General features: G+C 38.5%; 1 protein-coding gene across 3 annotated transcripts in view; it reads left to right on the plus strand.

The window, feature by feature from the left end:
- Positions 1–25,448, plus strand: part of PKIA (cAMP-dependent protein kinase inhibitor alpha) — a 38,595-nt gene that overhangs the window by 6,622 nt on the left and 6,525 nt on the right. For 2 of the 3 annotated variants that reach the window (XM_042870073.1, XM_042870071.1), the window contains exon 2: positions 24,402–24,579. In XM_042870073.1, coding sequence (XP_042726007.1) covers positions 24,429–24,579 — 151 coding nt within the window. In that variant the 5' untranslated portion in view covers positions 24,402–24,428. Of the gene's footprint in view, positions 1–23,256; positions 23,411–24,401; positions 24,580–25,448 lie in introns of those variants that run through there. The other variant, XM_042870072.1, reaches the window with a different exon arrangement.

A 25,448-nucleotide genomic window follows, 5' to 3' on the forward strand; every position in this document is an offset into this window, starting at 1 on the left:
ATCTCCTGCTCTGAGCAAATAAAGTTATTGTTTGCCCTACGATGTTGCCTATCAGATGTCTGCTCAGGCTGTCTAGGATGAACGTAATGTTTCTGAAAGAGAGTTTTGTAGCATATCAGTACAAAGCTAACCCGTAATAGCAGAATCTGCTATTGGAATAAGGCTGCTGGCAAGCTTTCAGTAAAGGATAGTTGGAGAGTCATATATTACTTCTCCATTATGTATTAAGTAATCATCTTTTGATGGAGTTTTCATGCACTTGATAGCATTGATGAAGAGTCTTGTGAGCTCTAGTAATATTTGCACAATTTAATTTCAGGGGACATAATGTCCTCGGTGAATGTGTTCAGTTACTCAGATTTACATTCTCAGCCTCCATGCTGTACTTTGGCATCTATGTGGAGTAAGTCTCCATTTTGCCTTAAATTTGTTGCCTGATTGTTTAATTAGGGACCTTTTTAATTGTTCTGATGTGAGAAATGTTAAACAGTTGTTCTTTTCCCTGATTTACCAGGTGATTTCATTAGGTCTATTGCATTGCCATTTTTTTTTTTTAGGAGCTGTTTCTTCTTGGTCTGTTTACTCTTTCTGCATCTGTAGACTGTTCCATATCTGATTCCCCATCACTTTTTAAAAAATATATTTTCCTTCCTACTAATGTATGTCTGTAAGAGCTTGGGAACTCTGCCTGGTGGTATGGTAATTTCTATTTCTCTTCCATTCCTTTCCTAGACTTCTACTATACTGGTTTTTTTTCCCCCCACAGATGTTAATTCTATGTTTTGCTTGGGCTGGTCTCTGGCACCGTTGTGAAGTTCTTTGTAGGATGACTGCCATGAGACTGTGCCGGGTCTCCCGTGAATGGGTGTCGTTAGCAGGAGGTTAGTTGAATTTGATAGCTGGTTATCAGAATGTTCATCTTGCAAATGTGAGAAAATATAAAATGTGTGTGCCTTGAAATGTAAGGAAAAAAAACCCACCAACACATAGTGTGTAGCCTTACAAAGCAAGAGAGATTATACATACCTTCTTTGCTTCATATTTCTTACACTTTGAAATAGTGGGATAATGGCAGGTTATGGAGCTGGGCTAATGTGTGTGAGTAAAGACATGATGATCCAGAAATGAATGAAAAGGCTCCACTAATGTGTATAAGCATGTGGGGAAAAAAAAATCATACTCTAAAAGCCAGGCATAATGTGAAATGCTTCATGAATAAAAAAGTAAAACAGCCCAAAAATAGGCTTCCATGTTTTAATTAACTGTTTATAAAGTCTCATGGTGTTAAAACGTGATAAAAGATGTGAATGGAGCATGCGTGAGCATAGAAGCTGTGTGACTTGAGGAAGAGACTTGGCTTATCAATATTGATTACAGCATGCCTTAAAAGCCTGAGGACACCAGAGCTTTTTGTCAGTGAGATAAGCACATTTCATCATGTATTTGCTTATATACAGCCTGCTAATATTTACATTCATTTCTTAGACCAACATCAAAACCTTTTCCAAGCAGAATATTGATACTGAGTAGAGAGTGCCCTGAATTATCTGAACAGCTGGAGGACTTCTTGAATAATTCTTTTGTGTGTAGATTTCTTGGTGAGAAGTGCAAGTGTTGATATGCTGAATGGCAACTACAATATTATAAGGCAGTGAAGATTTTATGTAATGCCAGTGTCATTCACTCTGAGTGACAGCATGCAAAAAGAACACTGCCAACCCTGCATATCCTTTTGGAGTTAAATTGTTGCAGCTATAGCAAGTGTGATGCTATAAGGTCACAAGGCAAGGCAATGGCAGCATTCTGTTGAGTTTCACAGAAGCACGAACACTGATAAATGGTGAAAAAAGATGTAGTCTCCACGGAAAGTACCACACCAACCCTCAACACATACAGCAAGGGTATTTATAGAACACAAACATGATAACCACACATCCAGAGGAGCACAGATACTGTGTGTAAGGAATTACAAGCATGTGACATCACTTCCTCACTAATACTTCTATATTCATTATATATAGATATAGCAATAAGCTTTTAATACACAGGCAGCTAATAATGGGGAATGATTTCATTAGTGCATAAGGAAGGAGCTGCATGAAGATACTTGCGTTACGCACTAATTGTCATTCTAGAAGTGGATCAGTTTTACATTCTTCACATTTCATGATTACCATACAAACCAAAGAGCAAGAATAATTTATTTTACTTTCCCTCTCTCAGATTTTGGAGAATTGTGTTACTTGTGCTGGACTTCTGATCATGAAAGACTTCAAAACACTTAACAGCCCTTCCATTTTCATTGACACATACGGAATGAAAAGTGTGGTTTAAAGGCTGTTTTTTTCCCCACAGATGTATCGTGAGTAGAACTACAAAGCAGGGAGTTATTTACGCTGAGCTCTAGAAAAAGGGACTGATGTCTGATAGCTGCTGCAGCACGTTGGGCCATACTGTTTCCTTCTAAGCAGAAAATTCTCTTTCCCGTCGCTTCTGTGCTTCATGGAAGCAATTTCTGAAGGATGTTTATTCATTACGAGCTGCAGCTATGCTTCTTAAGTACTTGTTTTAGTGGGACAATTCACTACACCAGTGTACTTTGTGTATGTTTGTTAGATTCTCCAAGTCCACTCTTCATTGTACTGTCTGTTATCCCACTATCCTTTCTTTTCCTTTGTCTGACTAAATCGGACACTGATACTCCTTTTCCGAATCTCCCAAACATATTCTTTACTGAATTTATCCATAAGGAAGATTTTTGAGTTTGTAGTTGGGATCGCCCTGGTAGCACATTATTTTGCAAACACTTTTGACTACTATCACAAACTTCTTTTTTTTTTTTTAAACTAGCAGGTTGTGTACTTGTAAATTTAAAATTTAAAATTTGCATAGGCAAACTACAAGGCAGTGGTTTGATGCCTAGAATGAGGAACTTGTTTTAAGGACTGCTCTGAGATCAATATCCAAATGACCACTTGTCTTCCTGTGGTAGGTTGCATTAATTTCCCACTAGAGTGAGAAGAGTGCCACAAATCTGCTAGCCAGGTTGTGCGATCTGAGCCACCCTCTGAGCACCGTGCAGTACTTGAGTACCTCATTGTGTCTAGGCATCCTTAGGGACAGATATGAGGTTTGGTTGTTCAATTTTTGTTTGTATGGAGCAGGGGTCAAGCTTGTAATCTTCATTTTAATTTAGGCAGTGTCTGTGAACACTGAACACCAGAACAGTTTCATATTATACTGTTGAACTGTTGCCAGGGATTTCAGTACATCTTTAGCTTTTGTCAACTCTTTCTCTGAAAAAGAGCCATAGTCAAACATAGACCACTTTCTGTGACTTTTCTGTTTTCTCAAGATCTCCACATATAGCTTAAATACATGCTGGCTTTTGTAGCTGCTTGCTTGGTTTCATGTGGGAGAAGCTGCATGCCACTATACCTAACAGTAACTAGTTACTCATAAAGGATCCTTCATCCTCTGAAAATCTTCACATCTCTGAACACAAGATAAACAAGACTGGCATAAGCTCTGAAATACCCAGCTGAGTGCACTTGAATCATCTGCAGCACACCTACTTGGACTGTGTGCAAGTAGATGTCTTTTTTTTTTTTTTTTTTTTCCCCCTGTGGAAACTGGAATGGTATAGGAGTGCCTAGCTCTCATTCTAAGATTTAATCATAACGAATCTGCAAATACTTGTGGAGTGTGCAACTGTAACATAACTAGAATCTTGCTTATTGTTCTGTAGAGTACTCTGCTACATTTTTCTACGAACAAACTTTCTTTAGGAGTTTCTTGTCATCTCAGAATGACAGAAGTCACAGTACCACTACTATTGTACTGAGTAGTACTGCTGCCTTTTAATTTTTCTTTGCTGGAGCATCTGCAGCAGGATCTCTAGTATTCTGATAAAAAATACCTGTTTTGGCAATATTCCTATTTCCATAATTGCTTCGAAGAGGTTGTGCTTTCTCTTCTATCCTGAGATGAAGATTGCATACTTACACATGTGAGACTTATCTCAAACATCCAAACATTCTGCCAGGTGCTGTGAGGGAGGGAGCTAAAATGGCTTTGCCAACTTGTCATTCATAGTCTTGGCTACTTAAAGTGCCTTTCTGATGTGATGCTTTGTATTATCAGTTGAAATAATTTTGACTTTGTCCCCAAACTGCTTAAGCCTTCCCTGCCTGATTTTTGTTCTTTCTATGAACTTGTGAAATACATTTACTTCTGTGGCATCCAATGGAATGAACATTTGTGGCACATTTGCTAGTTGTTTCTTTTTGCTTTGTGTGTACAAGCTACCAAACAGAGTAGAATTCACTTTTCCCACGTTGTTGAGTACAGCTTACTCAAAAAAAAAAAAAACAACAACAAAAAAAAAAACAACTCAGTGACACCAAAATTTAAAAGGAACTGCCCGTCATTCCGTCTTTCATGCTCCTCTGCTCTTCCTTCGAGTGAAGGAACAGTGAAAAAATTACAAGAGTCAAATAAAAGCTTATGTCTTTATTCAATATGGATAAATATAATAACTTAAAATTACCAGAGTATGTCAGTCTGATGTTACTCCCATGCACAGTAGTATAAAAAGCGATACTCCTTTTACTTAAAGCTTTCAAGGATAGTAATATAATTAATGCCAATTGCTGCTGATTAACAGAGGAAAAATGATCCCCACAAAAGGGATTGTAACATACTGGCTCTATGTATTCTTAGAGATTGCAAGTTTGTTTGGCTTCAGGATGTAAACTTAGTGGTGTATTTCAGAGATGTGAAGTTAATACCACTTTATGTCTACCAACCCAAACACCTCAAGTAAGTTATCTGCCAGGTTTGCTGCTTAGTTCTGAATGCCAGGCAACATGGCGGTCGACAGTTGCAGCAGAGCATGTGGTATGTGACATTCACAGCATATTTTACCCACTGGAACGTTTTTGTACCTGTCACAGAGGTGTGATGAATGTCTTCCAACAAGTATGTGGTGGTGTTTCGGTCAGCACTGACCCAGACTGAGCAGCTGCTTTTGACTTCACTGTAAAAGGATTTCTAAAAATGGATTACTTACAAGAGTTTTTATCTGCTTGTTAAATACCAAAGCAATCTATGTGTTGAATACATACTCAGTAATAAAAGGCATTCCCTTTTTTACTCAGTCTCTGCGATGTTCTGCAATATTGGTGAGTGTTCCCTTAACTTTTTCTCCTCCATGACCTCCTCCCACCCCAGGCCTCCAACAAGGGAACCTTTTTCTGCATTCAAAGAAATGTGAATTACTTCTTCAAAAGTAGTCAGGATTACAGTTTAAATATAGCCAATTTATTAACAGTACTCTAAATGTCCTTTTAGTAGGGCTCGCAAAGTATGTTTGCTTGTTAGATGTGTTCAGAGACAGCACAAACAGAGCAACGCATTCTCCTCAGCTATCGTAAAGGCTTCTGTGACATTATGAGGATTTTTGTTTTTGGTTTGTTTTTTTTTTCTATGTAATACAGACCACATTTTTTCCAAGTGTTTGTCTATGTGGCAAAGTTAAGAAGAGATCTGAGCAGTCTCCTAGCAGTAATTTTACAGGAGCCCTTGGTTTTATAAAAAGCTAAGAAAGGGCTTTTACGTTAGTGTCCTGACAAAGCTTCTGAAAAACGCATTTTAAAGTTATTTCTTTTTTCCTGTGATGTCTGTGATATTTTTTCCAGCTCTTGGTCTCTAAACAACAGGGGGAGAAAAGTTTAAATTTAGCTTTTGTGAACTTGTTTACAGCCATCTGGCTTTATCTTCATTGTAGTTTCACATATTAAATCCACCAGACTTAACACTTTCTTGCTAGAAACCTATGAAACTGTTAAAACACTGAAACTGGGCATTTCTTTCTTTCCATATGACTCATCACTTTGCTTGCCTCATTTGAATGTTTTACACTTCATTAATCCCTTGCGGTTACGTTGTATGTCTTGGTTCTTTCTCCTCTGTCTCTGTTGGACAATATGAACTTTGTTTCATTTGTCTTTTTGCATTTTGAACTTTGGTACAGGCTGTTCTCCCCTGCAGCTTCTCTTTCCATCTACAACAGGATAATATTCTTCCAGACATCAGCGTGTTGCCTAAAGATCAAGAGGGCAGTTTAACATTGCATTACCTTCCCTACTTCTCTTGCAGTAGATGAAATGAAAACTGCTGTGAAAACAGAAGACTACCAGCTGTGCCAGATGCATGCTACCTAGTAGCATGAAGAAAACCTCTTGTATAAGTTGCACTCAGAGGATACTGGCTGGGTCTTTCAAATTAATTATTGAAAATGGCATGAGAAACACAAGATGAAGAAACGAGGAAAAAACGTCAGCAATTAAAATGAGTAAACTCTCACAAAGAGTCTCTGAGAAGCAGCTTTTAAAAATACACAACACCAACAAACAAATTTATAAACTATTTGTTTTTCACTGCTGCAGCCAGAACTCGGTATGAGAGGTGCCTTTGTAGACTCCTTTGTCTTTGGCCTCTGGCTGTTCCAGCTCACTCTGTTCTTGTATCCCACCCCTTTCTTCTTTTATTTTTTTTCCTTTTTTTTCCCATAAAGAGCAAAGACAAAGATCAAAGTTGTACTCTGGACCCATATGTCTGAGTGATTTGCTTCGTACTATTCCAAGTCTGTCTTAGTTCATAATGTCAGTATACTAGTGAGGAAAAACAAAATGCACTGCAAAAGTGCATTTTTTCAGATGGAAGCAGATGAAATTTTTAATGTTTTTTTTTTATTATTTTACTGTTTCAAAATCTGATTTTAAAACAAGGTTGTTTTTCAGTGCCTTCTCACTTCATGCATTCATAAGACTGTTACTTGTGTGGCAGTTCAGAATGGAGATCATAGTTCTGCCTCCAGTACTATGCTACCCAGGTTGTAGATAAGATGCAAGACATTATTATATAGACTATGCATAGGTGTCAGTAGTAAAATATATAGCAGTGTTCCAGTTATCATCAAGTTCAGGGCCAAAGTGTGTCTTGCAAATTTAGGAGTGAAAAATGGATATCTTTATCTTCTCTTGAGAAATTAAATATTTTTGATTGTGTGGGTAGAATCTGATGAGGATTTCACTAGTGAAAGTTCCCCAGTAAAGATAATTAAAGCTGGTATCTTGAGAACTCTTTGCATTAATTTTGTATCAGATTATACTTTAATTTCTGCAACCCTAATTAATCGAATTTTAATAGTTACTCAATCTGTAGCAATGTTTTGGGCTTAAAAATATCAAGGGACATATTCCTAATTGAATATTAGAACCAGTGTCTTCTGCTCCCCTCTTCCAGAAGAGAAATAGACTCATGTAAGCACAGGGGGAAAAGAAAGAGGTAAATGTCAGCTTGTCCTTCAGGACAAGAAATGGCAGCAGAATAAAGACAGTGAAGTAATTAACAGGTCTTTCTGCAGAAGATGAGGTGGCCTTTACTGTGCCTAATTACTCAGACTGTAATTTAATAGATGCTGCCTCAGTCTCCCAGTTGGATCTTTCAGTGGTTGGTTCCTGCAGGCAGTCTGAGTGCTTACATTTCTAGGCCTCTGAGCAGAGATCGAGGTAATGATTGCCTGAGACCACAGGCTGAGAGAACGGATTGCCATGTGAGAAGTCAGAGCTCTCATCCTTTGTGGTTTAGTGTTATAGATTAATCCTTTGTAGATTAGTGGCTTTGGCCTGTAATGTTAGCAGTTTGTATTGTAGCAGGATAGAAAGGAGTATCAACTTCATTCTAAACCTCAGCTGTTATCCTCCAGCAAATAGATCTATAATCTGGTTTTATAAACCTGTTTAGAGGTGACCAAAAATAAAATATTTGATTGGTTAAGTATGCATCAGGATCAAGCAGCTTTAGAGCACGGCAAACTAATTTCAGGAAATCATCTTAATAAGACTCAGTTATGTGTAAATGGAGGCTTTATTTCATCTATGACATGATGTTGATAATAGTAACAACTTTTTGAACTCACTCATCATGGATTAAGCAATGTGTATGCAGACCAGTACCCCGTGCTTTTACAGTTCTTTTGTTGAGACTGGGTTCTTGATGATCCTAACAAAGATGATCAGCACTTCCCTTACAAAGACAGGTTGAGGGAGCTGGGCTTGCAGGGTGACCTCATTGCAGCCTTTCAGTACCTGAAGGGAGCCTACAAACAAGAGGGGAATCAACTCTTTGAAAGGGTAGATAACAGCAAGACAAGGGGAAATGGTTTTAAGTTGAGGGAGGGAAGATTTAAGTTGGATGTCAGGGGGAAGTTCTTTAAGAGAGAGTGGTGAGATGCTGGAACAGGCTGCCCAGAGAGGCAGTGGATGCCCTGTCCATGGAGGTGTTCAAGGCCAGGTTGGATGGGGCCCTGGGCAGGCTGGTCTTGTATTAAATGGGGAGGTTGGTGGCCCTGCATGTGGCAGGGGGGTTGGAGATTCATGATTCCTTCCAACCCTGGCTATTCTGTGATTCTGTGATTGATCCAAGAAAACATTTTCAAACTGTATGTAGCTCTATGATAAGAGTAAGTAAACAATGATAGGAGTTGTCCATAATCACTGTGGGACCTGGCTGTACATGTATGTCCCTGGTTGACTTGTAAAGTGAAATTTCCACTAAGACAATGAGCAGCAAACTAACTAACCTTTCCCAAATTTATGCATTATTGAGTTTGTAATTATTTAACATATCTTATTCTAATGCAGAAAAATACAAATAGGTATGTGCCAACAAGAACTGCAAGCTAAACTTGCTCTTCTGTCAAACCCACCCACATAGAATATATTCAAGAAAAGCTCCATCACATGCTGTAATCTGAAGACTGAAGCAATCTTGAGATCTAAATTTGAGTACACTTAATAACTGTTTATAATTCAGCATTCAAACTGTGCTGGTGTAGGGCAAGAAACAACAGAAATCAAGCAAGAACTGTAGAACATGGTGGCATTTTATAATTGTGAATGTTGCCAACATTGTTCTGAACTTCATAGTTTCTTTTCCTTAGGGGTATTCACTTTCAACAACTCCTGAAGGCTTTCTGCACAGGCTTGTTAGGGATAGCTAGTGAAAAATTCTGGAAGAATCAGAAAAGAAGATATATTTGCTGGTATTGTCCTTAGTATCAGAATATGAAGAAGTTGCTTTACATAAAGCACAGGTTTCTAGTCTAATTGTCCTGTACTACTGACTTCATACTTTGCTTTTACTTGTTTATAATTCTTCCTTCTTTGTAACAAAGTTAGTATAGGAATATGACTACTTGATTCTGTGCTGATTTATTTGATATTACCTAATCACCCCTGCTTTTGGGGCTCAGTCATGCCATATAGAAATGGCCTTGCAATATCGTGTTTTTGTCTCTGCTTTAAGGAAAAGTATACTCAGAATAGTCTTCTCAGTGAATTATACAAGCTGAGTAAAAGCTACTTATTCTTCTGCACATATCTTAACAGCCTTTGACCTCTAAGACCATTCTCTAGTATCAGGTGTAATTCTGTTTGTAGAGCTCCTTTACTCTATTCTTGTTGGTTTAGAGTGCCCAAAGATTAATAGGAAGAAGTGCAGAAGAAAGCCTAATATAAAGCCGAGCAGAGCAAACATTGTCTCGGAGTGGTAAGAGTTAGCTCTGCAATACTTGATTGCTCCTGTCATAGCATCTAAAAGATGTGATGCTTTGCAGTTTCATAGAAAGTTTATGCAGTGTTAGTAGAGCTCACGGGAATATTTGATTACATGCTTAATAATCGGACTGAAACAGTTTGCGTTGGCAATGTGATCACCAGCTATATTTGCCTCAAATCAGAGGTGGTAGTATGTTTTCTTTAACTTACAGAAGTTTTTCTGTTATACTCTTACTTTTCCTGTGTGGATTTTTTTATCTTTCAAGTTAGCAGTTAACTAGAAAGTCAATTGCAAGTGTCTCAAATAGGCTTTGTGATGTATTTGTTTAGGATTAGGTAGTATTGAGAATATGAGAATTGCAGTTTGTTTTCCCTGGGACCACGGTGTGGTTTCTTGTGGTGGTGGTCGTGGTTTTCTGGTTTGTTTTCCAGGGTTTGGGGCTTTGTTTGCTTTTTTTTTTTTTTTTAATTAATAAATTCCCTTCTGTATTGTTATATTCCTAAAGTATGTATGGTGTCTGTTGTATTCTGTGCTGTTTTTTTATCCCAGGGATGGCATAGCTCTTCGCTTATGTTCTAATAATACTGTCTTCTGATCATCAGACCTGGAGACTGAGCATCTTTACTCTCACTCTCTACAATCTAGTTTTATATTCTTAAAGAAAAGAATTCCATTGTATTTAATTTTTGGTAGGGAAAGTTGGATTGTTTGCTTTCACTTTCTGTTGAACCCATCAGCATTGAACCCATCAGCACTGATAGCTCCTTAAACAGTATACTGAGGTTTACCAAGCAGGAGAATTATTCACCTGAAAATAGCTTTAACAGACCTCAGAAATCATTGCATTATTTAATGTGGAGTTTTAAGTAAATAGCCAAATTCCGCTTGAGCTTACAGATAAGTTTACTAATATGGCTTGTGAGTCAAATGACTCAAAGATTTGTTGTGCTTCCCCAGAAATGTATTGGCACATGTAGATCACTGTCGTTGGGATACAGAGGATTGTTCAAGTGATGATGTCATATAAACTAGCTCTGTGGAAAGGAGTGGACACATGCTGAGGCATGTGGATTCAGCTCTGTTCCATATAGAAGAGCAGAAGAAGCAGAGATTTCAATTTCGCTCCAGCTTTACAGATTCTTGAATATTTTTCCTGTGTTTCAGGTACTCTTAACAACTCTTAACAAAATACATTTAACAGTTAATAATGGAATTTAATATATTAATTTATGTATATATTCAAGTAGTGATATTTGAATAATCCCTGTAGGGTGCTGAGCAGCAAGAAAGGCAAAATTTAAAAGGGGAAAAATACTGTCTGATTCTGGATGTCAGGCTTAGATATGCACAACAGTGCTTTAACAAAACTGCTTGGGAATAGGAGGGATATTTTGGAAATAAATATTTTAGACAGACACTGAGGCTGAGCAGGCTATATCTATGAACTGTCATATGAAGGCAAGACTGGACTGAAAAGCTTTTTCTGAATGAAGACGTCTTTCCATTTTCAGTTGACCTCTGATTTCATCTCGATCTACGAGGAAGGCATAAATATGGATTTCTATGTTGCACGAATGTCTGTGCTATTTGTGTGGACACATTGGTGCTGTTTCTGTCAGTTCATGAGGAGGCCATAGGTGGGAGGTCTAAGGTTGAGGTGATGGACATATTTTTTCAAAGTAAGGGTAGAAAAAAAAAAAATCAGTTAAAATATGAAACACTTATTCACTGACGTTTTTAATTCAGTGTGGTCAGAAAATGTGGGCATCAATTGCCTCACAACAGAGAGAAAAATGTCTTTCTCCTTTAATTTTTTAACAGTGTAGGTGAATTTCTGACTCAAATTACGGAGTTTTCATCAACGTCAACACATCTCGAAATTAACCCAAATTTCATGGGTACTGTCCTACATTTCAACGTTACAATAAATTGAATTTTCAAAAGAGATAAAAGATTTGGGTTTGCCATTTTATTTCACTGCTTACTCTAAGATATTTTTGTAAAGGCTGGTTCTTACTCATCTCTGAAGCTTGAAATCCTTCGTAATATCTCCTTTTGGCCACATGAAGCTGAAAATGAGCCTCTGCGTACCAGTCATTATCCTGAACTTGGCACACTTCTTGTGTATGGGCAATTGTATTTTTGTTTGTTGTTTTCAGTTGTTACCTTGTTAGATTTTTTTTTAACTTACTGCACTTGTGGACTATTTGCATTTTAAACAAACTAACCAAAGCTTAGCTTACAAGCCATAATGTCACTCCATGCAGCATGCTTACATCGTTGGCCCTTCTTGCTCTTCTGACAGAATCCAGCAGAAAAATGTGGTGTGATTTTTTTTAAAAAAAGAACTCAATTTTGTTACTATAGTGAATGCTTTCTTGGAAGCTGCTTATAGGCTTGAAAAGCTGATATGTACTCCTCCTCCACCTTTCTTCTGGTACAGAAACCTAAAAATGTCAAGACTAATCTTATGTTTAAGTTATTTAAAATAACAGAAAAAAGAGTCCTCATCTTTTCTCAAGTAAAAAAAAAAAAAATGGGCCTCAGTGTTGGGAAAATCACATTGCTTTTGTTGTTTATAGAAATCACTGCTACAAGGATCACAGTCACTGAGAACATAGAGAATATCCTGGTCTATGATGTTACAGACTGCTGTGTAGACGATAACACCTTATCCACTGCTCATGCTATTAGCATAGTTGACACGTAGCCTTCGCTTGGAATGAGACTGTCATGTATCAGCTACATGGTATCAGGGACATGTGACAAACGAGGTTATCACGTGCCTGTGATTTCCTAGTCTGAAGAAGAAAGAAAGTGACAGCAGAGCAGTTTCAGCAAGCTGGTAAAGTTTGAAAAATGCACTGAAACAGCTATTAACTGCTTCTCGTGGCCATTTATATCTGCATAGTATCTTGTGATAAACATGAATTCTGCTGATGAGCGTGCTGGTGTCAGAATATTGGCAATTGGGTGGCTGCATTGGTGTCCTGTGAGGAGAGGCTGGGGGCTGCCCTGCGTTGTACAGCCTCGGTGCCAGCTGGCTCCATCTGCTGAACCCACTGACCAAGCTATTGACAGCCACTCCTGGGAAAAGTGGGCATCTCTGGTGCCTGCAGCACAACCTCCCCTTCCTTCTTCTTTGACCTTAGCGTTTCCTCTGCTGTTTCTCTCACTTTTTACTCACACTTCCTCTGCCTTCTTTTTTTAAGAAGGGACAAAGTATGTCACACAGGCAATTATTGCTAATTAATAACAGTCTAGAGCAGTGAGAAAACTAAAAGCAAACTGAAAACACCTTCCTTCCATTCACCATCTTTTATACCCACACAGACCAGGGCTGCAGTCAGTCCATAGCATTTTGTCTTTGCTGCTCCTGTCACTCTGCTCCACATGGGTCCCTCCCACAGATGCCATCCTTCCCCAGCTGATCCCCTGTGGCCTTCACACAGACTGCAGCTCTCCAAGCACTGCTCAAACATGGCTTCATACCGTGGGGCCCTCTTTCTGCAGTGACCTTGGTGGCTGCAGAGCTGTTTGTCTCACGTTTCTCACTCCTCTCTTCCAACTGCTGTTGCAAAGCAGATTTCCCCTCTCTTAAATCTGCTCTCCCAGAGCACACCAAGCATCTCTCGTGGCTCAGCTCTGGCAGCAGTGGGTCCCTTTGGGAGCAGCTGGAGCTGGCTCTGATCTGACATGGAGCAGCTGCTCATGGAGACTATCCCTACAGATCTCTGCTACCAAAACCTTGCCATATAAACCCTATACATACTTCAAAATATTATATTTGAAGTGCATCTTCCTTTTTTTCTTTCCTCATTACTGCATGGAAAAACAGTTGGACACTGAAGTCCCTCCTAGCCATGGACTGTAGTGTCTGCCAGTCAGAAAGCTGGACATAGGCTGTTGATGTACAGATCAGGGAGAATAGACCAGCATGTGTATAGTTACCCTTTCACTCTTGACAGCAGGTAAAAATCTCCCTATTATCATGTTTCCCTACAGTTTCTTTTCTTACTTTTACTGTAGTGCTGCATAGCTGGGAGGCCTTGGCAGAATTGCCATCACTTGGGGATGACAGCAGTTCCTACGATTTGCCTGCAGTTCAGTCAACTCTTTTAAAGGGCTATGATGACTCTTGGCTGTGAAGGTGAAAGGAGACCACTACAAGCATTGTTATAAGCAAAAAGGGAAACCTACCTTATGTGAACTTCCTAACAGTTAAAGTACAGGAAACAGTTCACTTACGAAACTACTAATACTTGGCCATACTGACACAGAAAAGCTTTGATAATACAATTCAAACTTTGTTTAGGAAATTCTCCTTCTGCTACTTTCCTCTGGTGTTGTAGTACTTCCCATATTCATCTAGTTCTAAAGATGGACACTAAGTTAGGATGAGAGAGGCTCAAGGCTGGTTGTCAGCATCCCAAGGTCTTTACAAAGAGAAATAATGGTTGTAAAAGTTGTCCTTAGTTGCCAAGAGAGACTTCATGTTGATTGTTTCTTCCTGCTCAGTTTTAAAGTCCACTTAGATTTATTTTTATATGCTTCCTTATCACAGTCTGCATATATGCCCTTTTTCAACATTGGTTCTCATTTTCTCTATTTTATTCTCTTTGTTTCTAAATCAGGTCTTTTACAATGTGAGGCAGCTCTTTTGTAGTGACTTTAAGAACTGTATGTGTGTTTCCCTGATGCTTTAGATGTGGAGCAACACCAACTCATACACATAGTTACTTTCTTTCTCTGAAGTTATTCTGGCACCTGATTTTTGATGAAAATATGATGCCCAGAAACTCACACCTGTGGGTGATTCTTATTCTCAGGAGTTCTTTTCCCTTTGCCAGGATTTCAAAACTGGAAGACTTAGAAAATATTCTACCCACACATACATTCTTACTGTAAGAAGACAGCTGGTACTTTTTTCATCATCCACAGTACACAAACAGGTAGATAAAAAGAGGGAGGGCCTTAGGTTTGGTGTGAAAGTATTCATGTGGTCTGACAACATGAATTCCTTCCTTGGGAACTTTGTGAAGCGTGAAGGTCTTTGATCTCTGCTCGCGCCTGCATATGGATGCCTTAGCTCATATCCAGAAAACATGGATTGCAGTTCATTACATGTTACTGTTTTTATGCATGTATGTAAGAATTACGTGTTCAAATTCTTGTGCTTTTATTTTTTTAACATTTCTTAGTACTCAGCAAGTGCTCTGACTGTGCTGTGAGCTAGAATTGGAGCTTGGATTGCAGAAAATTTGTACTAGGTTGGCTGAAAAACATTTCTTGGCATGAACATAAAGTGTGTATTGTATGACAATGCTTCTTTTAAAAGAAAAAGTCATTTCAAAGACTTTGGATCTTGTGAACAAAATAAAATTGCTGCTATGTTCCCGTTTTCCCTTTAAAAGTGTGTGGGCAGATGTGCTTCTGAGGGGGCCTTAATTCAAGCCTTGTGTCTGCTTTCTCTGGGTCTGGGAAACATCTTTTCTCTTTTTACCTTAGTGCTGGACTGATGCATTGCTCTCTATAGACATAACTGCTGCTGAGCATGCTAAAATGGACAGGAAAAAAAAAGAGGATGACGTAAGATATTTCCTTTCATTAAAATCTCCTTTGTATTACTAGACCTTCCTTTGTCCCTTCTGCCTGGCGCACAGTGAGACATTTGACCCTCTTGGGTTGACTGACTGATGCTTTAACAAGAGCCTTGTGTTTATATTGCTCTACATATTGTTACAGAAATAAATTAACTGAAGCTTCCCAAATGAGCCAGCAATAAGAAAACAAAACACGTTGGTCTGCCCTCGCAGCAGCAGCAGCACTAGAAGGTCATAATGAGAAAATTGCAGTTTGAGGCTGGAAGGACTGAATGTCACAGGACAGCTTCTAAAGGGCAGCACAAAGTTACCTCAAGTTCATGACATCCAGCGTGTGATTTTAAAGAAGCGAGGTCTTGCCCTAGGGAATTCTGAAATCCACGTATGTTATAATGAATGGCAACTTGGAATATTTGCATACAGGTTTCTTCTCTTGATTATATTAAATTTAAAGTTTAATTCAGATAAGTGGAGGCTTTTGCAGGGTTGGTTGGTTTGGGGTTTGGTTTTGTTTTGTTGGTTGGTTGGTTGGTTGTCTTTTGCTTTTCTTTCTGGTGGCTTATTTTAAGTTAAGTAGAGGTTTGTGGTTTTGTTTTTTCCCTTAGTGGTAAAAACTTTCCCCTAGTAAAGAAATACACGACTTTTCTACGCCTAGAGAATATCTAGCCAGAATATAGCAGTATTTGAGGTTTATGTCTTCCTGTTTCAGTGCCAGAGGTACATGCAGTGACCTTGTTTTTGTCATCTGGGTACCCAGACTCTCCAGGTGACCGTGGTCTGATCTTGTGATAATAGTATAGGTGGTCCATTATAATGAAACAGTAAAGTATTCCTGCTGGAAACAAGTCTAAAAAAAGGGCGTTTGAGAGGATTATTTCAGGAAGCCTTAAGTAGGCTATGCTGTTGCATAGCAACAGAGCCAGGCAGTCCTTAGACTCTAAAGCAGTCAGAGTACACATGGGAACGGAATGCAAAAAGGATGGAAACCTCGAAAAAATGTATGACTGAGATGAAGACAAACTAAAGTGAAATGATATGCAGTGCAGAATGTGAATTTATCATGTGAGAGATAATAAATTGAACTGCTGTTAAATCCAGAGCTGAAGTGCTGTCAGATAAACTGTGCTTTTTTTTTTTTTTTTTTTTTTGTAGCTTCATGGTAGCCATTAAAAGAAAGATAGAAAATCTGGTGGCTGGAAAAACTAATTCAGATGTAAAGTAGATGTTAAATGGCTGCAAAAGAAAACAAATTGCGTGGAGGTGTTGGATTTTTTTATTGATGAGCCAGAAGTTGACCAAATATATTATGAATGAAATATTGAGTAAGGTTCTGTGGCACAAAAAGACTGTTATTAAAAAGCTACTTGTCTCACATTCACAGATTTCCAAGCTGGCCCATGGTATGTATCTTAGCAAATACTGAGAAGTACAGTGTCATTGGGTGTATTCTTGGCAAACTCTAAGCCTGCATGTGAAATGTGAAATCTCAACAGAAGCACATTGCAACTCTGCTTTTCCCAAGAGATAATTATTTCTTATTAAGAGCAAATAAAGGAGCCAGTATTTAAAATCTGGTAACATGGAGCTGTTCATCATTTTGGTATCCAAAAAGAAGGCTTCCCTTCCTTCCATTGCTACTTTTTCATTGCCCAAGAAGATACAGCAATAAGTTCTTCTGTTCTGGATGCTGCAATGAATACTTTGATGGTGAATCATGATTTTGAAAAGTAGTCACATGCAGACAGTCAAGCTATTGCAACAGAACCTGCTGAAAAGATTAATGATACAACATTGCATCTGTCTAGTAGGTTACAATTAAAAAATGGAGGAAAATGCCTTGGAAAGACAGAAAGGCAGTTGCCTTCTAAACACTAAGGAAGAATTTTAAAATAGCTGAACTGTGGAGCTTTTATATACCTTGACTACATGATAGCTAGACTACACACTGTAAGGAAACACAGAAGAATCAGAGCAGATAGGTCTGGGAGAAACCTCATGAGAGTGCTGATGCACCCCCCTGTCCACAGAGGATCAGTATATAGTAAATGCTATAAATGCTGTAAAATGCTATAAAAAAGGATCAGTAAATGCTGTCATTATAGTAGTATTTAGGCATTTTCTTTTTGCTGGTCTGTGTACTTTCCTCTTTGAAATTCTTATGTTATCTGCAAGCTGATGTTGTAGATGTTGTATCAATCAAATTGTCAGAATGTGGAATGTGATAGGAGTACTGCCTGGAAATAAATTATAGGCCATAACTATTTTAGAACTTGGCCCAACAGTAAATAGTGGAAACTGTTCTAGAGAAGGAAAATCAAAATAGTCATAGAAGGAGATGAGATTGTTCAAGCAGGACCTCCCTTTCACAAACCTTTGCTGGCTGGGCCTGATTCCCTGGTTGTCCCACACATGCTGTGTGATTGCACCCAAGATGATCTACTCCATACCTTTCCTAGAACCGTGGTCACGCTGACAGGCCTATAGTTCCTCTGATTCTCCTTTCAACCCTTTTATAGATGGAAGTCATATTAGAAGTCTCCAGTCATCAGGAACCTTCCCATTTGATCAGGACTGCTGTTAGATGGTGCAGAGTAGCTTGGCAATCATGTTCGACATCCCCCTCAGTATCCTCAGGTGGATCCTGTTTGGCCCCATGGACTTCTGGCAGTCCAGGCAGAGTAGCAAGCCCCTAACTTTTTCCACCTCATGGAAATCATGAGGTGGAAACAATGAGGTATCATGGGGGATTTATTCCGCTCCCCACCCCAGAATTCCACATCAGGAGTCTGAGTACCCAAGGCTGAAGTAGTATGATGGCTACGGCAGGGGAGATTCAGGCTGGACATTAGGAAGTATTACTTTTCAGAAAGGGTGGTCAGGCACTGGAATGGACTGCCCAGGGAGGTGGTGGAGTCACCGAGCCTGGGGGTGTTATGGAAAGGCTGGATGTTGTGTTGAGGGACATGGTTTAGTAGGAGCTATTGGGAATAGGTGAACGGTTGGACTGGATGATCTTTTAGGTCTTTTCCAACCTTGGTGATTCCATGATTCTACCCCATGGGTAACTGGTCTGACCATTAAAGCCAAATGTAAGAAGACACTGAGAACTTCAGCCTTTTCCTTATCCCTTATTCTTACCACATCCAGTAAAGAATGGAGATTTTCCTTGGCCTTCCTCTTACTGTTAATATGTTTGTAAAAACATTTTTTTGTTGTCCTCTATCACAGTGGCAGGGTTGAGCTCACAATGGGCTTTAGCTTTTATGATTTTCTCCCTGTGTATGCTAGCAACTTTGTCCATCAGGACTGATTCCCAAGGGACCTTCCTTATCAGTGTCCTATATAGTCTGCCCTCCAGAAGTCCAAGGTAACAGTTTTGCTGAGCTCCCTCCTAACTTCACTAATGATTGAGAACTGTACCATTTTGTAGCCTCTCTGCCAAGACAGCTCATGACCACAACATCTCCCATCAGTCCTCTGTGAACAGCAGATCTAGCAGGGGAGGTCCCCTATTAGGCTGTCTTACCAGCTGCGTCAGGAAGTCATCCTTCACACACTCTGGGAACCTCCTAGACTGCTTCCCCTGGAGTGTATTGTATTTCCAGCATATATCAGGGAAGTTGTTCCATGAGAACGAGGGCTGGTGATTACGTGACTTCTGCTAGTTGCATGTAGAATCTCTTGTCCGTGTCCTCATCCTGTTTTGGTGATCTGTAACAGGATCCCACCAGGATGTCAGTCTTGTTGGCCTTCCTCTGATCCTTATCCACAGCAACTTGGCCTTATTATTCCCAGCCCTGATGCAGTGGTTGGTACTTGTTGACAGAACTGTCTGAGAGAAATAACTTGTTTGCAGCATGAATCCTGAATAAGGAAGACAGGGATACTTCATGAGCAAAACCCATGACTTTCTTTGTTTTTTTTCCTTTTTACTAAATGTCCTGGTGTACCTACTGTGTTTTTGCAGAAAGGAATATTGAACTAAAATTAAGTGGTAAATGAGAGTCCAAATCTTTGTGGTCAAAAGCATAGTCAATTGTGGTTAAGCATAGTCAGAATATTTAAATCTTTGCCTTTTAGTTCTGTAGATCTTGTTAGTCAGAATATACTAAAACAGCACTTACTTTAGAAGGGAAACATATTAACTATTTTTTGAATGATTTCTTCATAAAAGTTATGAGCTTATGAATATGTGCCTTCATAATGCTTTTTTAATACAGGTTAAAACAACTTTTCATTTTTTCTGGTTAAAAAAGTCTGGGATGATAATTTCGTTTATTGTGTTTCATGGTTTATCAGTTGAGTTACCCAGTAAATTCCAGTAAGATATTTTTGTCTTATTGTTCAACTGCGTCTGTGCAAAAACAGTACTGTTCCTTAGCATGATAGATACAATCTCTTGTGGAAAAAGCTTACTTTTATCAAGTTGCTGCTCTATTTCATTTGCTTCCAACATAGCAGTCCATGCATTAGATGGAAATCTAAGTGTACGGGTAGCTGTGGAATAGAGCTATCGCCTTCCTGTCCTGTCTCTAAGTTAAGGCTGGATTTGAAACCAAAATTTATCTCACAAGCATAATTATACATATCTAAAACAGACATGTTATTAAATGACAAGCTAGTTTTTTTTTTGTTTTTGTTTTTGTTTTTGTTTTGTTCCTTTATGAAAGCTGAACATAGATAATTCTCTTTAAATAATGTGCTGATTGTGATACAACATTTAGCAGCCAAAGCCTGGGAGAGTTTTACCTAAAAATCCTTTAATTCAACCTCATTATTAAGCATGTGTGAAGAAAGAAGGGAAGTAAACATTGAAGGATTGTGCCTCTTAAACATACACTGCATCTTCACCAAGAAAACTGCAGCTCTCCTTTATTAGCAGGTAGCATATGTCAAATCTTGTAGACAAGCCGTGTATCAAATGCTCATTCTTTCTCTCTGTCATCCATTTTAAAATAAAACATTGTTGCAAATTGATATTTTTTATTACAGGGTTTTGGAGTTCTTTTAGGTAATTAATCTCTTGAAAACATTAAATTCAACAATTCAGGGTACTTCTAGCCCATGACCTGCAGAGATGCTGATTTTAATTTATGTTGGTATGTCACGAACTTCATGTACTTTCACTTCTGAACTCTTGATAGCAATATCTTTGTGTTAAATTTCTTTCACTGAGTTGTGAAATCTCATCAAACTGGAATTTCTTTTATGAAAGCCATCACTAAATGTTGGACTTTTACTATTATTTTTCAGTAGAATCCAAGTATGTAGAAGAAGGAAAAGAGTATAAATTTGACAGTTACCTCAAGAAATTGGAGGTGGAAAATTTAACAGAAGTTGTATTGCATAGGCCAAGAAGTATTCAGGGAGCTTTTTAAAAACACCAATGCTGATTCTTTCATACATACTTTATAATGCTGTTCCTGTCATATTTTTCTCCTTCTGAGTTCTCTGAATACTAATTCTAGTCCTCACAATGCTTACAGTACAACTTCAGTTTCATAGGATATAAAAGTAGACCTTTTGCAGGTGTAGCATTATGTGTTATCTGAGATAGTCATTTATAATAGCAAAGATGTCATATTACATGGGCTAAAATCCAAGACTGCAAAGTCTCCTGTGATCATGCTGTATCTGTTTACCTTCCTCCCTATCGTCATCCTCTGTAATTCTTTAAGAGCCTGAAAATAATTTTGAACACAACCTCCATAGAGAGTAAGGAATTGAAATGTAAAAGAAATTGAATTCTTTCATGCATTTTGAGAAGTTTAATGAAACTAGGAAGCTGAGGAAAGTGGCTTTATGAAAATCCCCGGTGCTGCAGTTGACGTTCTAACCTTTTATCAAGCAAAATGGCTCTATGCTGGGGATGCCTTCAGATGGCAGTCATGCACGTGGCAAGGGGGTTAGAACTAGATGACTGCTGAGATCCTTTCCAACCCAAGCCATTCTACTATTCTGTGGTGAGATGATATCTTACCACTTACCTTTGTATCCAGTTCCACAGCACCAGGTTTCATTTGTCCTTATTCTGACACAACTGCTTTCTCCTTGTTTCTGCTTCTTCTAGTTTGCTGATTCAGTTGGCAGAAGCAGTGAGGTTTTCAGCCTTCTTTTTTCAGTTTCATAGCGTGTGGGAAAATGCTGGTTTTGTAACTTGAAGTGTGTAAATGGTAGAAAGAAGACTGGGACCACAACATTTTCTGCAAGAGTATCTGTTAATGAAATCAGAAAATTGAAATTATGGTTCACAGAAGTATTCTCAAACTCAATTTGTTCCATAGAGAATGAAGAGAAGTGAATGGTAATACCTTAATGACTGATTCGGTGACTTTATTCGAGGCTGATGGGCACTGTGGCAGTCACTGGAAGAGGAGCTCTCAGGTGATGTCAGTGGAGTTCCATATTTATACTGTAATGTCTCAGGATAATGCCAATGCATAACAGAATGGTGTTTGACATTTAAAAGAAGTTGCAGACAGGAAAACTTGGAAGTGTTAATAAATGTGTGTTTGGTAACATTCTTTTTCTGTTCTGGGTGTTGCTAGTAATGCCATATTGAGCCCATAGAAAATGAGCCTTTAAAATTCTCCGCAAGTACATTTTGGTATGGCTTTATAGCTTGTTTCCTAGCTAAAATTAAGTTAAGCCTGAGAATTCCCTTGGTATTTTCTGTTTTATGGAGTGTTTCATGAAGATGATAATCTCACAGAAGTGTAATCTGTGGAGTGCAAGTCCAGGGAGTACAGTGCATGCAAGTCCAGGGAGTTGTACTTGGAGTAGAGCAGTCCTCGTTCTGCTAGCCTTATAGACAAATAGCTTGTACCATCTCAGTCATGGACTTCTCTCCTTATTCTATTCCTGATGCACTGATTTGCAGCTTCCAAAGTAATAAAACAGTATTCTTCTATGGTAGTTCTGGTTGGTCGGTTTGGTTCTATTTTCTCTTCACCCGCACTAAGCAAAATCAACAGCTTGGCTAGAGTGATACCTATGATGACTTTGGACTGACACTAAACTAGTGACAAAATCCAAGTTGTACATATATTACTTAGATCTTGTACTTTTTCTGTAGGCACAAGCAAACAGTAACTGCAGAAAGTTTCATTTCAGACATTTTGTATTCTGATCTTGCCAGATGATATTTGTCGGTGAACAGGTCTTCACTGTTTCTTTTCACTTTTGCATTTTATATGCTTCATTACCCCATTGTTGAAATATTTGGTACTGAAACAGCTGCACCTCTGGGAAAGAGCAACTGGTAGATTTCTCATTTGCTTCAGTATTCTTGGGGTGCTTCAAGAAGGGAGCACTGCACAGGGAGAAATGTACATGTGCTCATGAAGGCATTAGTATTAATATAGTACTATTAGTTGACTGTGGGGCACAGCACCATTTATGCGTGTCAGGCAGGCTTTCAGGCAGTGCTGACCCCTTCCATTCCTTGGGTGTTTGTTGTTAGGTTTTAAATTTATTATTATTTTTTTTAACGCAGTTTCTTGTTTCATAGTGGTTGTTCATAGGAGTAAAATTACCATGTCAGCCATCCAGCATTTGGCATGAGACACCAAGCTTGATAGCCCTGAACTTTTTCAAATACGTCAGTCTTGCAGTGATACTTGATACAGTTATATTTAGTCTTGATAAAATATGGTTTAGAACCCTCTTTTGGCTTCTCAGGCAACTTACATGTACCCCCCATACAGCTGGCTGAAGTTGTGGAGGTGAGGGCTGGGATGAAGATGAATGGATGGAATTTGTGAAGATTATTCAGTGTAGGAATGAGTTGGCTCTTGTCTTACATACCTATAAAGAGTTTATATGAAATGAGTTTTGTTTTCCTTTTACTTAAAGAGATAAAAAACGGAATCTTTTGCTGCTCTTAGTAGGGGCTTCCTCACCATCCAGCAACTGTATATAGCAGGAACTGGTTAAAAGCATTTGTACACTGTGTGCAAATGTAGAGATACAGCTACTCCAGTAATAACAGCTAAACCTACCTCTTCTGGCCACGTTCTCTCTTTGCAGTACGTAAAGTCCAAGAAGAGCAGCTTAGAACTGAAGGAAGCATATAGCTTTGGGGGTACTGTGGCTGTGTGGTGGTTCCCTAGTGCTGCTTTTCTTCAGAGTACTGCTCTACCAGAAAGCTTCCCTGATCGTCCTCCTACATCTAGACATAAAATGTGAGAGAAGTTACATTTAAAGTGTGTTAATCTGTTGGGTTTTTGTTGTTGTTGTTTGTTTGGGTTTTTTTTTTGCAGAAAGCCTCAGTACAAGTAGAACTACAGTAAAAATGGTATCAGCAAAAGAAAGTTGTAACCCATCAGGTTAAAGCTGTGGCAGACAGTCCAGCAAAAATGCAAATCTTTCTCTTGCTGAGGTTGAAATACAAGTTTCCAAGTTGGCAAACCTTATAGTAAAGTACATCATCTCATATTCCATAGTGATATGAAAAATAACTTCTTTTCCAGTGAAAAAGAATTCTGAGCTATATCTAGCTTGCAGATAGCTTTTTAAGTTGTTCATTATAGTTCAGCTCTTGCCCTCTGTTAACTTGACTCCATTTCAGTGACTTTTTGGTAATGCATTCACCTTGGTGTAGTTTCAGCACCAAAATAAATTAGAAGAGTCCATACACAAAGCCAAAATTAACCATACTAGTGGAAAAGCAAATGCACAAAACATATCAGAGCCTATGCATGAGCACATAGTGTTACCAGTCTGTACTTTCTTAATCCTCGTGCTCTGTTTTTTGTGCAGAAAAGAATTTTGTTCCACGCCCTACTTTCCTCCTACTTTCCAGCTAATATTAAAAGCAGAAACAGCTTTATAAAGAAATTATGTTGCTGAGGTCATTGCTCTTAGAAAGTGCTCAGTAGCACTTCATGAAGTATGGTAAATGAAGTTGTTTAAAATATTGTTGAATACAAATCGCATAAAATCCTCACCATTTTTTTGTTTGTTTTGTTTTGGGTTTTGGTTTGTGTTTTTGTTTTTGTTTTGCATACCATTATGTTTCTGATCTAATTTCTCCAGATTTAAAGATTGAAGTATCTCCTTTAGCTACACACCCAGTTCTCTGCTCAGTGAGAGCCCTTTAGTTCTTCTGTTCTGCTTCCATAGCATCATCTGTTTCCACTGGTCTTCTAAGTGTTGGTGTTTTCTCTCACCCAGGTACTGCTATGTGGATATTTGTTAGCAATGACTGATGTGGAATCTACATATGCAGACTTTATTGCTTCAGGAAGAACAGGTAGAAGAAATGCACTACACGACATACTTGTGTCCTCTCCAGGTGGGAGCTCTAGTGAACTGGCCTTAAAGCTATCAGAGCTGGATATAAATAAAGCAGGTGAGTGCTTTTTGGTATTTTAACATATGAATTAAAATTTCGTAAGAAAAAAAGTCCTTCAGAAACATTTTTTTTCCTGAAACTAGGATAAGCAGATACTGCCTGCAGTAAAAACACAGATTTCATAAAAGGGAAGGATACTTGTTTGCAAATAAGAAAGAACTTTCTGCAGTGAATGCTTGCTAGTTGAAGATTAATTTTTTTATAGTAAAGTATTTATTAAGGACCCAGCTTATTCATAGTATCCTTTAAAAGGAATCTCTTCAATCTGTAGCTGGAAGGAGAGACCATATGTCTGCTTAAAAGTTTGTGGAGGTTTAGTTTTGTTTTCAGATACCAGAGGACAGAGAAATAATGATGCATTGTTTCTTTCATTTGAATCTTTGTTTCCAGATGAGTCATCTCTTCCCCTTTCTGATGGTGCTTTCTCCTTCTTTCAAGGTGATTAGCACTAATGCAGTCCTAAACCTTACTCCTGCTGCTAATGCTATCCAAAATTTTAGCTGGTTTTGCACCTTCAAGTGAGTGAAAGGAGAGTCAGTGTATACAGTGAAAGGCCTTACATTAAATAAAAACAGTAACATGGTTTATATTTTTTTTTTTGGTCACTTAGGTGGGAATTAGTGAATTGATCTTAGTAATATTCAGAAGGCCTTTTTGGGTTTCAGGAAAGGAGATTTATGCTTATTTTAGTAGCAGAAGGAAACAGATGCAGCAAAAAGCGAACTGTTGATAAGCAGCTCTCCTCTTTTGTGAAAATATTTTTCTCAGAGCTAGGCAAGTGCTCACAGAGACAATTTCTTTACTGGACAATCAGATCTGGCATACAAAATTGCAGTGGTTGTAGTGCTCTTTATTGACTTTCACAA

Source organism: Lagopus leucura, unplaced genomic scaffold (genome assembly GCF_019238085.1).
Source record: "Lagopus leucura isolate 7727_CA_CO unplaced genomic scaffold, USGS_WTPT01 Super-Scaffold_100002, whole genome shotgun sequence".
In the NCBI taxonomy this organism is placed as follows: domain Eukaryota; kingdom Metazoa; phylum Chordata; class Aves; order Galliformes; family Phasianidae; genus Lagopus; species Lagopus leucura.